Genomic DNA, 13266 nt, shown 5'->3' on the forward strand with positions numbered 1-13266 from the left:
TAACCAAGAGTGACCAAAACAAAAACGATCTAAAAAGTTAGTGACGAAATTGAAAATTTTTATAGTTTAGTGACCAAAACAAAAACACACTAATAGTTAGATGGCTAATTCTATAGTTCACCCTATATATTTACAGTTTTTAACAAGAATAAATCAAACTTTTATCATTTTTTAGTGGCCAAACTGCAATTTTACCATGTATTAAACGCTTCATAGCAAATTATTTTATATAACATGGATACTTACAATTACAAACGCATTTAAACAATTTTACACCATTGAAGGACACACCATGCTCATAGTTCAAGGTCATGAACACTTAAATATATATACAAGAGTTACAGAGAAATTCGCTTTCATGGAGTCCGATCTCTATGCATCAACGGACACACTTATGGCATTTAGCTCGACATGTTGCTTACCCTCGTTTTGTGGATGAACAATGACGGTTGCATGAGCTTCGGACCTCAAGGAGTGTTTATTACTTCCCCCTTGCGAAACAGAAATTGAGCTGACGAGTGGTTTTCTACTACTAACTGTGTCGTCGAGATCGTCTTGATCTTTGGTGACAATCTCCCACTCCTCTTTGAGTGAAGTAACTTGTAAGCCTTTCTCGTGGTGACTTTCCATCTCGAATGCTGTCGGTAAAATAACATAATCGTTTATTGGGTTATAGAAAGGGTCCGGTTCACCAGCCCTCAACCAGTGCTTGAGGATTCGGAAGACGTGAGGCTCACAAAGAATTCCCCGGTGCTCACCGGGGACTGCAACCCTTGCTTCTGCATGGAGTCCATCTGCCTGAAAAGTAACAAGAAAGAAATCAAGTCAGAGATGCCGCTGTTCCATTCGTGCAATACAGAACGAGATTACTATTCAAAACGAATAATCCGACATGCAATAATCACAAGAACTAATAATTGCTTCATCATCTAATTCTGAATATAACTTCACATAAGTCAACCGTTCTCCATGAGTTCTTAGAAGTTAATGGGGTGTTATAGAGTAAAAGTACCATGGATACCCTTGTACTAAGAATTGGATTGCACTTTGCCCCTTATACTCAAAAAATGACAAATTAATCCCCGTACATTAGATCAAAGAGCAAACCAGTCTTTCTATTAAAATTTCACCATTTTTATTGTTAAAAACAGAATAAGGTACACGAGACACAACATGTGTAACTGTTCGATTATTTCATCAGTCATGCCAGTTTTTATCAGTAGAAATGGATAAAATTTTAACAAAAATGACCAATTTATTTTTTGTTCTAACATTCAAGGATTGATTTACCCTTTTTCTCTTTCTTTTTTTACTAAAGAGGGCAAAATGCAATCTAACTCCTAATACAAAGGCTTCCATGATAATTTTACCGGTATTATAGGCATCATTTGTATTTCAATTACTATGGTAAATAATAAAATAACAGAAACATATACGAAGGGGAGTCAGCCAACCTTAGCTGATTCAGCTGGGACTGTTCCATCACCATCAACGCATATATATTTGGGCTGATAAAGAGAAGAAACTCAGTAATCAAATCTGTAAATACAAAAGTAGTCTCTAGAACTACAGCACAACAAAAATCACCTGAAAAAACCGTAAGTCCTGTATATTCGTGACCGGTGTCTCCTCACTTCCGTAGCTGCAAAATTGTTAAATCAATAAAGTTTGTAACAGAAAACAGAAATAAACATCTAGCAATTTCAAAAGAAAATTCGAATAAGAGGGATCACCAAACACTGTGTGGTGTCTCAAGATTGATCCCGTATATATTGTAGAATTTAACTCCGGAAGGAACCTTAGCGTGAGACAACACCTTTTGAGTCTCTTTAACCCATTTCAAGATTTCCAAATTAAAAGGTAATGGAATCATCTCTCCGTTATAATCGACCTGAAATTACAAAAAGCAAGCAAATTGCTTAGAACCCTTAATTGAAGAGAATCTTTTATTTTTTCGTTTCTGCACAATCAAAGTTCATAGCTTACCGTGTTGCCAGAAAGAGCTTCCTTGAAAATATCAATGCAATTTCCCGGACGATAAGATTCTAGAATAGTTCGAGGATATCCATCACAACCTTCTTTCTCCCTCCATATCTCAAGAAGTGGAATATGTTGCCAATGGAAATGTGGACAAGCCATTAACTCGTATATCGATGGGCACTCAATAAGCTGAATGATGCAGAGCAAGAATAAATAATTTGCTCAAAAAAATGAAGGAAAAATGCAAATAAGGGCTGTGTGCACCAAAATGCAAAAAAAATTCTTCCATCTAATTAAGGCAACATGGAGTAGGATGAGTTAAGACATCGAACTATAGATTAAACTTCATTTAAGATTTTAACAAACACTACCGTATATAATCAGAAATAAGCTTCTATATAAAATTCGTAAGTGGTGGACATATCAATAGCAAGTTAATGCCCTCAAGGGCATCTACACCGAAAACAACAGAAGTGTAATTAGAACATAATTAGGTAAACTACACTGGTAGTCACTATTGGTAAGTTCTTTTTTTGGTCACCCAACAATTCAATTTTGTCTTTTTGATGACCAGCCATTAAATAGCTAACGAAAAAATGACGTGACAACTTTTAAAATTGACATAATAGCAATTTTAATCCTCAGCATTTATACATTGTGTCAATTTAATCTTGATTCTAAAATATTTAACCCTCAGTATTTACACATTGTATAATTTTATCTTTTTTTTGTAGTTTTTCTTTTTAGGTAAAGGGTCACAAAGAAAAACAAAACAACAAAAAAAAGACTAAATTACACAATGTGTGAATATTGAAGGTTAAATTTATTAGAATCAAAACTAATTTGACATAATGTAAAAATGTTGAGGGTTAAAGTTGCTATTTTGCTAATTTTAAAGCTGCCAATTTTCCGTTAGTAATTTAATGGTTGGTGACCAAAATGGAAAAAGTCGAATAGTTGTTGGATAACTATTTTGTAACTTTTTATAGTTGGGTGACCAAAAAAGAAACTAATAGTTGGGTAACTGCCAATGTAGTTTGCCCAACATAATTACATACCAATTGATGCATGCTCCATTTCGAAATGAAAAAGTTCTGTTCCCACCCATCAACGAATGACATCCCGTTTAAAAAGGTAGAAGCAATATATCCAGGTGCACCTGTTGAAAATATTTAAATTACATCTCGATAAGCACTTGAATCAAAATTAAACCGAACTAACTACTAGATCCTCTCATTCTTTTTTCGTAAACTGTTGGATTCTTTAGTGGAAATTGAGCGACAGCATGCATACAGTTTTGGAATTCGGTATAGTACAATTTCCATTGAGGCAATTGATGATTTGAATTGAAACTATTAAATGTCTTGTACTCTACTCAAGTTACAAATGTCCACTTACCCCGGAATGGTGCAGCAATTGCAATCCAATTCTTCACGTATTTCTGAAAAATCTGAAGAAGAAAGGCAACAGTATATCACAAAGAGATACGATACTAAACCTTATATTGATACAAGAAAAGTGGAGAAGCAGAGCAAGGAAAACGAAAAAAAAAAAGAAAGGAATTCCTTACATCGCTGTGAAGGCCCATGAAACATTTTACCAAAAGGCCGCCCATCGAGTGACTTATAACATTTATCTTCTTCCCTCCTGAAGCTTCATATACCAACTCTAATTTCTCTGCCAGCCGATCCATTGTTTCTTGCAACCTGAAAGAGAAAACAAATCTAAGAATACAAAGAGAAGCTACCGTACTACTTTAGAAAGAGAAACGATTAACGAATTATTTGAAAACGCTATGGTTATGATCTTTACCTATTACTTTGGCGAAAATCATAACCAAACCCAAAGAGTGTTTTCCCTTCTTGGAAACCCCATTTGAGCATTTCAACAATCATATCGTGAAAATAACAAACACAGTCACGTCCCACGATCTTGCACCAAAAGAAAAAGAGTTCATCAAAACCCATCAATCGTTCATATCATCAGGTTCCAATTCCATACAATTAAAGGGTTAGATATGGGTTATCTTAGCATTTTGGAATCAACAAGTCTCATTTTCACTGAAAAAATACATTATGAAGTCTTAACATTAGTTAAGGGCTGGAAAAATCGATTTCTTAAGGTTAGTTTCCAAATAAAACTTCTTTGATCATGCATTCCAAGATAGTAAAGAATAGGTGAAAGTACTTGCGGCACTAAATCAAATTAATCCCTCGACTATTAAATGAATCAATTATTTTAATCCTTATACTATTAAAAAGAATCAAATAAAACCAAATTGGAACAAAGTTCACATTTACCAACTAAAAATGACATAAAAATTATTATTTTCATGTACAATTTAACTTCAAAACAAAATATTTTATCTGCAGAATCATAAAACACTTGAAATTTATGACTCTATTTAACAGGAAATGTTAACTTTGTTAAAATTTGGCCTTTACTTGATTCTTTTTAATAGTATATGACTAAACTAATTTGATTCGAACCTTATAATAGAGGGACCTGCTGGATAAATTCACCATAAAGAATTATACACATAGAAACATACCATATCAGGGTCCAATACATCAATGGCGCCCAGGCCATATCTTCCTCCAGGGACTTTAATAGTTGTATTTGGATCTAAAGATTCAGTTCTACCTGTTTTCACAACCAATAAAAATCAACAATTACATAATCACTCCGCATAATTTCAAAACAAAATTACTCTCATTAAAAATGAAAATTACACTTAATTCAATGGAAAGTTCTTTAAACAAAAATCAACTAAATATTAGCTAACAGATCCCAACACGCAATAGTTTATTCCAATGATTATCAAATTAAGATTCCCAAGTTTCTTAAAATTCCCCAAAATACTCAACTATATAAATATATAATAATATACACTTTCAAGTTTCAAAAATTACACTAAATTACCAGTAGAAGGATCAAAACGAGACCAGAGCTTGGTCCGGAACTTGTAATTGGCACCGAGAATCCGAACCCATACCCGTTCTTCTTTACCATTCTGATCATCCACGGCAGTCAAAATCGAGCCGGCGATACCCGGAACTAATAAAACCGGGTCCAAATTCGGGTCGACGTAAGGTTGGGGTTTCTTTATCAGCTTCAACCATATCTCCACCGATTGTAAAATATCTTCCAACAACATCGCCATCCCAAATCAAAAACTAATTACAATTTCCCAAAAAAAAATAAAATAAAAAAAGGAAAGAATATGTGATTAAATATTTAAGAAATGTGAAATTACTATGGGGAAATTGAGATTTTTTTTATTTTAGGGTTTGAGATTTCGGAGGGGAAAGAGTTTATCACGTAGAGTTAAAGAGGAGGAAAGACAGAGGAGACAACAAGCAACCGAGTTTACTTACAGAGCCTAAATAAGGAAGATAATGCAAAGCATTTATATTGGTTTAATACAACTTTTAGTCCCTCAACTTGACAATTAGGTCTACTTTGGTATATATACTTTTTTGGTCACTTCGGTACCTGAACTTGACAACAAGGGCAAAGCCAAAAAAATTTTTTGGGAGGAGCTGAAATTAAATTGTAATTTTTACGATAATAAAAATATAATTTCACCATTTGAATAGCCTATATTTTTATAATTTTTAAATGATTAAATTAAATTTTTATCATTTTTAGGGGGTCAAAATGTAATTTTATTTTTATTAATTTAAAATTTTAAAAATTTTAAAAAGTTTAAATAGAAAATTTTTCATTTTAATGGGACTGGGCCCCTACTAAGCTTGATGAAATCCAAATTCAATAGCCAAAATGGAGAAAGTTTAAGTACCAAAATGAATCTAATTATCAAGTTCAATAGCTAAAAGTTATATTAACCCATATATATTTGATAAAAAATAAAATAATAGTCAAAATATAGGAATTCTTTTTTCTTTTTTTTTATTTTGAACAATTATCTTTTCTTTTAAGTTTATCTAAATATTCAGGGCTAATTGTAACAAAAGTCCCCAACCATTGTTGAGAATTTAAATTGGCCCCTAAACATCAAAGTGTTCTAATTGAATTTTTAAAATATCAGTATTGTATCAATAAGGACTTTTCACAAATTTAGGCATTAAGTTCCATTTGAATATGACATGAATTATATTTAAAACACGTGAATCAAATTATAAAAACGTATATACTTACATCAAGAATAATTTTAATTTGATACGTTAAAGAAAAAACAAATGCCGATAAAATTTAGGAGAGTTATTTTCTTTAATATGTCAAATTCAAACTATCATTAGGGGTGGTGTCGAGGGGCAAGTAAGGATCCCCCCTCCCAACAAATTTTGTAGTTTAGTCCCTCTAAAATGTAAAGATATAAGTTAATATAATGGTAAATTTTCATTTTGACCTCCAAAAATTTATAATTCAATTTTGTCTTGTAAAAAAAGGGCTCTCCTACTATCCATATAATAGATATGCACCAATTTATAGTTGGATCTATGTGTTTGAAATATGTTCCATGTCAGATTTAAGTTGGCATTTAACATCTAGACTAATGGTAGGATTTGATTTATATGATACTAATACTTTGATGACTCAAATAGAATATTTTAAAGTTTAGGAGCCAATTAAAGAATCTAAAACATAACTTGAGGACCCAAAGTGGAATTAATCCCATATTCTTTTTTAAAATTTACAAGTGACACCTCTATATAACTCTTATTAGAATTAACCACATAAAACATGATGGAACTGATAATCAAGATAATATATTGACTTAAATCATAAATTTAGATATATATATATATAACACTTACACATGATGTGACTTAAATCATAATAAAATATGCACTGAAAATGTATATATATATATGGTAGTAAACATTTCAGTCAAAAAAATTGACAATTTTTTCCATCTTTGTCCATATTAGTTCCGGAACTTGGCAAACATGTCCCGATTTGGTCACTAGACATGGATTGCATTAAGTCATGATGATGTGACGTTCTGAGATTGTACCACTTCATCACTCGAAAATTTTTATTTTTATTAGATTTTATATAATATTTTAAAAATTTTCAGGTGACGTCGTGACGCAGTATCATAGTGTCACTTTATAATATCTTAATGGAATCTAAATTCAGGGATCAAATTGGAGAAATTTGCCAAGTTCGGATACTAATAAGGACCAAAAAAGTCTGAGGACCAAATTGAAAAAATTATAAAATTCAGAGACTAAATTTTAATTCATCATTTCTTCTATTTAAATTATTTATAGCACATGTAGCAGCTACGTACGAATACAATTAAGTTTAATTGATTGGTCATACTTTTCAAACACGTCCTCGTCAAAAAAGAAGACAAAAGTAACAAAACCCAAAATGAAGTTATCAACCAAATAATTAAATAATATATAAGGTTAAAATTTGCCACCAGTCCTTATACTTTGGTCAAATTTAGAATTTAGTCCCTATTTATACAAAATTTTGAAAATTAAGTCGTCTTTTTTGTTAATTCCAAAATTCTAGTTCCATATTTGACATCACTAGTATTTTTGGTCAAAATTCTTTAGCTTGACACGTTGATTAAATTTTGATAGAAAACACTAACAATATCGATTATTGAACTAGGATTTTAAATGGAATAAGTAAAACAATTTATTTTAAATTTTAAAGTATAAGGACTAAATCTCAAATTTTGTTAAAGTATAAGGACTAATATATTTTAACCATATAAAATTAAAATTTTTCGATAAATTTAATTTTACTGAAAAAGAAAGAAAGAAATTAGAAATAAGATTTTCTTCCGATAATAATTTTGTTTCTTAAAAGTAATAGTTTAGACCCCACTCTTTCTTTAGCAAAAAGAAATTAATAATGAATGCCGCGTGTTGGTCAGATGGTTAGGATTTTCATCGTTCCAAGTGTGGCTTGAGTTTGAATCGTACTAATCGCATTATTGTTAAGGCTTTATCCTCCTCTTATAATTCACTAATTTTGATGGATTGTTTTGTTGTGCTGGATCAAATCATTTTAAAATTTAAAATTTTAGAATAATTTCGAATTTAAGTTAATTTTGAGTTGATGGTTATTTCGAGTTTGTTCATTTTAGATTTATGTCATTCAAATTTGCCAATTAAGTTTTTCAAGTTTAGATCATTTAAGATCTGCAAGGGCAAATGCAAAGAGGTAAGTAGGATCCTTTGCCCTTCAAAAAATGGAAAAAAAATCATTTTAACCCCTTAGAATTATAAATTTATATATGGTAAAATTACATTATAGCCTCTTAAAACAAAAAAATTTTCATGTTTAGTCCTTTTCAAAAATAATAAATCATAAATAAATATATAATAAAATTATATTTTAACCCTTCGAAAATTTATAATTCAATTCCGACATGCATAAAATATGTCAAACATGTTGCAGATTTCATGTTAAATCTCAGTTTCACTAAAAATTTCAAACTTATATCTACATATATGTACTCTCTTAATATTTGTCCAAAAGTCGAGCTATTCATCTAAGCTTGAAATTTTTTTCTAAATTTCAAGAAGGTTTAGGAAAAAAAATATTAGGTACGAAAAATGAATTGTAGCAAAAAAAAGGGACTAATTTAAAATATAGATCAAGTTCGAGTTTAAATATTCAAGGGTCGAACTGAACCTTGCCCGTTTTTTAAGTTTGTTATATTTTATGCATTTTGTAATTTATAATATATAAAAATTAAATCTATAATAATAGATAATATTGTAATGTAAACATTAAGTCATACTTAAAATTTTGGGTGAACTACCTAGTTGGTCACCCAACTTTTCGGGCTCTTTTATTTTGGTCGCCTAAATAAAAATACTTGCAATTTGGTCACCGTCGTTAGAGAAATTTTTCATTTTAGTCACTCAAATATTAAATCTCTAACGGCGGTTAATTGTGCATACCACATTATCATTTTTTACCATCTTTTTTACCCTCACTGCTATTCATCATCTTTTTCCTCTCCATGCCACCCCTACTTCCACTATTCTTCTCTTCCTTTGGTCCTTGCTTCCAACCATTGCACCATTCTGCTTCCATTAATTCTCCTCCATCAATTATGTAGTAGCAGAACGTTTCAATCAGATTTCTATGGAGGAGAATTGATAGAAGCAAAATGGTGTGGGAAGAAGAAGAATGGTGGAAGTAAAGGGTGGCATGGAGGGGAAGAATATGATTAACAGTGATGAGGGTAAAAAAATGGTCAAACATGATGATCTGGAGCGTATAGTCAATTGTAGTTAGAGATTTAACATTTGGGTGATTAAAAAAAATTCTCTAACGACAGTGACCAAATTGTAAGTTTTTTAATCGAGATGACCAAAATGAAAACGCTCAAAAAGTTAAGTGACCAACTAAATAGATTACCCTTAAAATTTTAATAAATGAAAAATTATTAAAATAGTATATTTTTAAAATATATAAACAATAATATAGCTGGATTTAAAACATATTTGAGTTAACCATTCACAAATATGAACAAACATGGATAAAATTTCAGGCTCGTATTTCGAGCTACCAGACTTGGATAAGTATAAAGTGTATTAATCTTCATACATAAACCTAGGTCGAACCCAATCTAAACTCTATACAAAATTGTCAAAGAAAACATTTTCTTTTAATCTCACATTATATGTTCTTTAATTCTTGATTTCTCCACCACTTTCTTGTACATAAACAACCCAGAAGATGTCGTACTTCACGCTCGGTGAAAACCGATCGAGGTACGGCAGCTCCTTTTTCCGGAAATCGGAGGTAAGGATCCACGAATAGCAATGGAGGAGAGATTTCCATACGTAAAGGCAAGCTACCATCGGCATGGTTTGGCATTTCAAGCAAACGCCCGTTGTCGCACCATCCATCTTCGAGAAGCGTGACCTGAATAAGGCCAAGTTCGCGTAGGTTACATCTTGTAGTTCATTGAAACACGGCGACGAAATGAGGTTCAAGGAGATTATGTCTCCATTGGAGAACTTGGCTGCATTTGACCCATCTTTTGATTCACCGGCATATGAATCGAAGAAGCTATGTTGAGTTAAAATAGCCATGCTTGACATACTTGTTAACATTGATAGCTGAAAAAAGAAATAGAGATTTTGAGTGAGTGCTCGATATAAGTATATGTTTGACATGGATATATTTGATTTTGACTTGTCATCTTATCTATCTATTTATTAGGCTTATTCATGGGTTGAGTTGGGTCGGGTTTTAACAAAAAATTTAGACTCATTTGATAGGCCTGGATTCAAATCGGCTTAAAAAATGGGCCTAAAATTTTACCAAAGTTCAACTCGGATAAAAAATAATAAAACCCAAGTTTGGCCCGGTTCGCCCATACTAAGTTTTTTTTATATAATTTTTAAAAAAAATATAATATATCAAAACACTAAAAACATTAACCTTACAAATTGAAAATAATTTTTTTTTAAATCTTTATACTTAAATAACACTAACATAGCTGCAAACTTAACAAGCAAATGCTTTTAAAATAGTAGCAAAATTAACAATAAAATAAGAGTTATACAATATCCAAACAATAATAACAAAATAATAACAAAATAATAACAACATAATAGTGAAAATGCAGCAAAACAATAGGAAAACAGTAAGATAACAGTAGGAAAACAATAAATTTTTTTCTTTTTGCAAATTTAGGCCGAGCCCGAGCCAAAAAAGTTTTACCTGAGGCAAGGCCCTTATTTTTTTGTCCAAACCCATTTTTTGAGTATATATTTTTATTCAAACCCTCTTGATTTTCGGACAAGTCTTCGATTATCTATTTTGACTCAAACTCGAAAAATAAAACTTAATCAACCTAAAGCTGAAATCAACCCAATCCAATTTGAACATAAAAGTTAATAACCTTAAACCCGTCAAAGCCAAATTTGAATTTATATTATTTACTTGAAATTTATCTAAAATTGAAATCGATTCAAACTTAAAATGATATAAATAAATAACCTGAAATAACATTAATTTAAAATGATTCAAACCTAAAATAAGTCTTTGAAAAAAAATGTGACCCAAATTCCAAAGACATGAAGCCGAAATTACACCAACCGAAATGAACCGAACTCAAAATCAACCCCAACCATTTGGACAGGGGTGGAATGTCATTGCAGCCGGAGGGGCCCTGGCACCCCAAAATTTTGAATAATTTTCATTATGCCCTAAAATTTTTGAAAGTTCGCGATATTCACCTTGAAATTTATAAAATTTTAACTAAACCCCTCACACTTTTCGGAATTCTTATTAAACCCCTAAAGCGGCCCAAAACTTAATGAAACGTTCTTCCCCATGCAATCAATACTGCAAAAAGAAGAGCAAAAATACAACAGTTGCAGGAGGAATTCATCTTACAAGTGTTTTAATCAAAACTTCTTTGGTTTCAGTAGATTTCTTCATCCATCCTCCATACCATATGATCTGAAAATACCAATAAAAAAATGAAAATCAAGCAAAAAAAAAAAACAAAAAGGGCATCAGAGAATAAACATAAAAAAGCTTACCAGATTGCCATGGATGCTCTTGAAAATAGAACTTTGAATACAACCCAGATTTTCAGTACAAACACTGAATCGTTTCAATGATTCAATGAGTTCATCAACAAGAACAACTGTTGGCTTAAATGCAAAAATGGATATATCTATATTTCTGTTATTGAAAGGTACAAAGCAAGACATACTTTTTTTCTTTTCTTTTTTTTGTTGTTGGGTGATTTTTTTGTTTTTTAAACTCTCTTTGTTGTTTATATCTTGAAATGGCGTAGTCGAGGGGTTAGAATAGAAAAGCAAAAAAGAAGAAGGAAGAATTCAATTGAGTCATGGGGAGTTTGCTTGGTCTACCTTAGCCTACTTGCTACGAAATGCAATATATATATATATATATAAGATTTTTGAAAAAGCAACTAATGAAAACACATGATATTATTAGTCTTCTGTTTTGACTCTTTCTACACTTTCTTTTTATTAAAAAAAAGTTAAATTCCACCAAATGTCATGAGCTATTAATAAATTTATGTTTTGGTCATTTAGGGTTAATTTATCATGGTTGAAAAGTGACGTAGAAAAGAGATTTAAAAAATGTTTTTGAAAATTTTGAAAGTGCTTTTATCATTACTGTCAAGAATGCTTTTAAGAAGATAAAATATCAAATTTAGACCTGATATTGTAAAGTAAAAGATTTAGTGGGAGGATAAAAGGGTAATTTCATGGGTTAAAAAGTTGTTTGTTTAATTTTTTTTTGTTTGAAATTAAAGTTTGGGTTCAAAAGTGCTTTTCAAACTTAATGGTAAACAAAGCATTAACTTTATAAAGTTACAAAATATTCATTGAATTAATCGAAATTTTTTTTTAAAGTTACTGAACTATTGCAAAGTTTTTATTTAAATCAATTAATTGTTAAGCTTTTTAAGGAAAAAAAAGTACAACTAGCGAGCTCTAAACGACGATTGATATGGTGGATCAATATCCATTAACGAATAGAACATACTTTAGATATAAAAATGTATCATTAAAAATTGACTATAAAAATTAGGAATGAGAGCTCTCAATTGATCCAGGTGATGCAAATAGAGAAGAGCCTATAATAGCTAGTTTAATAGTGTAATGACTTAATTGAAAACTTTGAAATAGTTTAATGATCATTTTATAATTTTTTAAAGTTAAATGACTAAAACGTAAATGTACTAATAATTTAGTGACATTGGATGTAAATTACCCTTAAAAACAACATAATAAAATTCTCTAAATCACAATTATATTAATTAGATGATGGGATAACCACGATCAAGGTGAAAAAAATGCACAGTCAAGGTGAAAAAAATTTATGTAAAAGATCTATAATAAGTTAGTTGAAATATAGAGTTGTTAAAGAAAATTTAAAAAAAATAATTTTACAATAAATAATGAGTCCTTTAAATAATAATATAAAGGTTATGTCATGGATTGAAATTTTTAAATAAAAGAAATTTTACAATTTTTTTTCCCAAATATAGCTGCATATTTTGTCCTATTAATAATTGGTATAAAGAATTATTTTGTAATAGTTAATTATTTATTATTATTATTATTATTATATTTTAACATAGCAGTATATATGGTAATGAAAGGAGAAAGAAGGAATTTGCCAGATGTTATTAATAGCATGGAGACATGAAATAATTATTATTTCAACTTAGATAATTATTCTAAGTTGAAAAATTATTCTAAGTTGAAAATCTGTACAAGATAACATCTCTTAAATTCCAATTCAAATGTTAGAATTATGCATTATGGTATATGAAAGACTAGAACC

General features: G+C 30.5%; 2 protein-coding genes across 2 annotated transcripts; both read right to left on the minus strand.

The window, feature by feature from the left end:
* Positions 1-199: 199 nt before the first annotated feature.
* On the minus strand, positions 200-5421 carry LOC121230856 (lecithin-cholesterol acyltransferase-like 4). The gene is made up of 11 exons (XM_041116361.1): positions 4903-5421; positions 4532-4623; positions 3793-3911; positions 3551-3686; positions 3379-3430; positions 3039-3139; positions 1987-2169; positions 1734-1891; positions 1588-1642; positions 1455-1508; positions 200-798 (listed from the first exon to the last, which is right to left on the minus strand). The coding sequence occupies exons 1-11, from the start codon at positions 5141-5143 to the stop codon at positions 373-375; spliced, it is 1617 nt and encodes a 538-aa protein (XP_040972295.1). The 5' UTR covers positions 5144-5421; the 3' UTR covers positions 200-372.
* A 4056-nt stretch (positions 5422-9477) lies between these two features.
* LOC121230857 (uncharacterized) lies at positions 9478-11995 on the minus strand. Its single transcript, XM_041116362.1, has 3 exons — positions 11481-11995; positions 11332-11397; positions 9478-10046 (listed from the first exon to the last, which is right to left on the minus strand). The coding sequence occupies exons 1-3, from the start codon at positions 11652-11654 to the stop codon at positions 9612-9614; spliced, it is 675 nt and encodes a 224-aa protein (XP_040972296.1). The 5' UTR covers positions 11655-11995; the 3' UTR covers positions 9478-9611.
* Between the last annotated feature and the right edge of the window lie 1271 nt (positions 11996-13266).

The sequence above is a fragment of the Gossypium hirsutum genome, chromosome A06 (assembly GCF_007990345.1).
Source record: "Gossypium hirsutum isolate 1008001.06 chromosome A06, Gossypium_hirsutum_v2.1, whole genome shotgun sequence".
NCBI classification, from domain to species: Eukaryota; Viridiplantae; Streptophyta; class Magnoliopsida; order Malvales; family Malvaceae; genus Gossypium; species Gossypium hirsutum.

What these genes read in the sequence shown, in the direction of transcription:
- LOC121230856 (XM_041116361.1), bottom strand. Translation starts at nt 5,143, where the DNA reads ATGGCGATGTTGTTGGAAGATATTTTACAATCGGTGGAGATATGGTTG. An exon ending in TCGTTTTGATCCTTCTACTG is followed by an intron (nt 4,624 to 4,902) that starts GTAATTTAGTGT and finishes TTGTGAAAACAG; the next exon opens with GTAGAACTGAATCTTTAGAT. An exon ending in GATTTTCGCCAAAGTAATAG is followed by an intron (nt 3,687 to 3,792) that starts GTAAAGATCATA and finishes TTTCTCTTTCAG; the next exon opens with GTTGCAAGAAACAATGGATC.
- LOC121230857 (XM_041116362.1), bottom strand. Translation starts at nt 11,654, where the DNA reads ATGTCTTGCTTTGTACCTTTCAATAACAGAAATATAGATATATCCATT. An exon ending in AGAGCATCCATGGCAATCTG is followed by an intron (nt 11,398 to 11,480) that starts GTAAGCTTTTTT and finishes TGGTATTTTCAG; the next exon opens with ATCATATGGTATGGAGGATG. An exon ending in AAGTTTTGATTAAAACACTT is followed by an intron (nt 10,047 to 11,331) that starts GTAAGATGAATT and finishes TTCTTTTTTCAG; the next exon opens with CTATCAATGTTAACAAGTAT.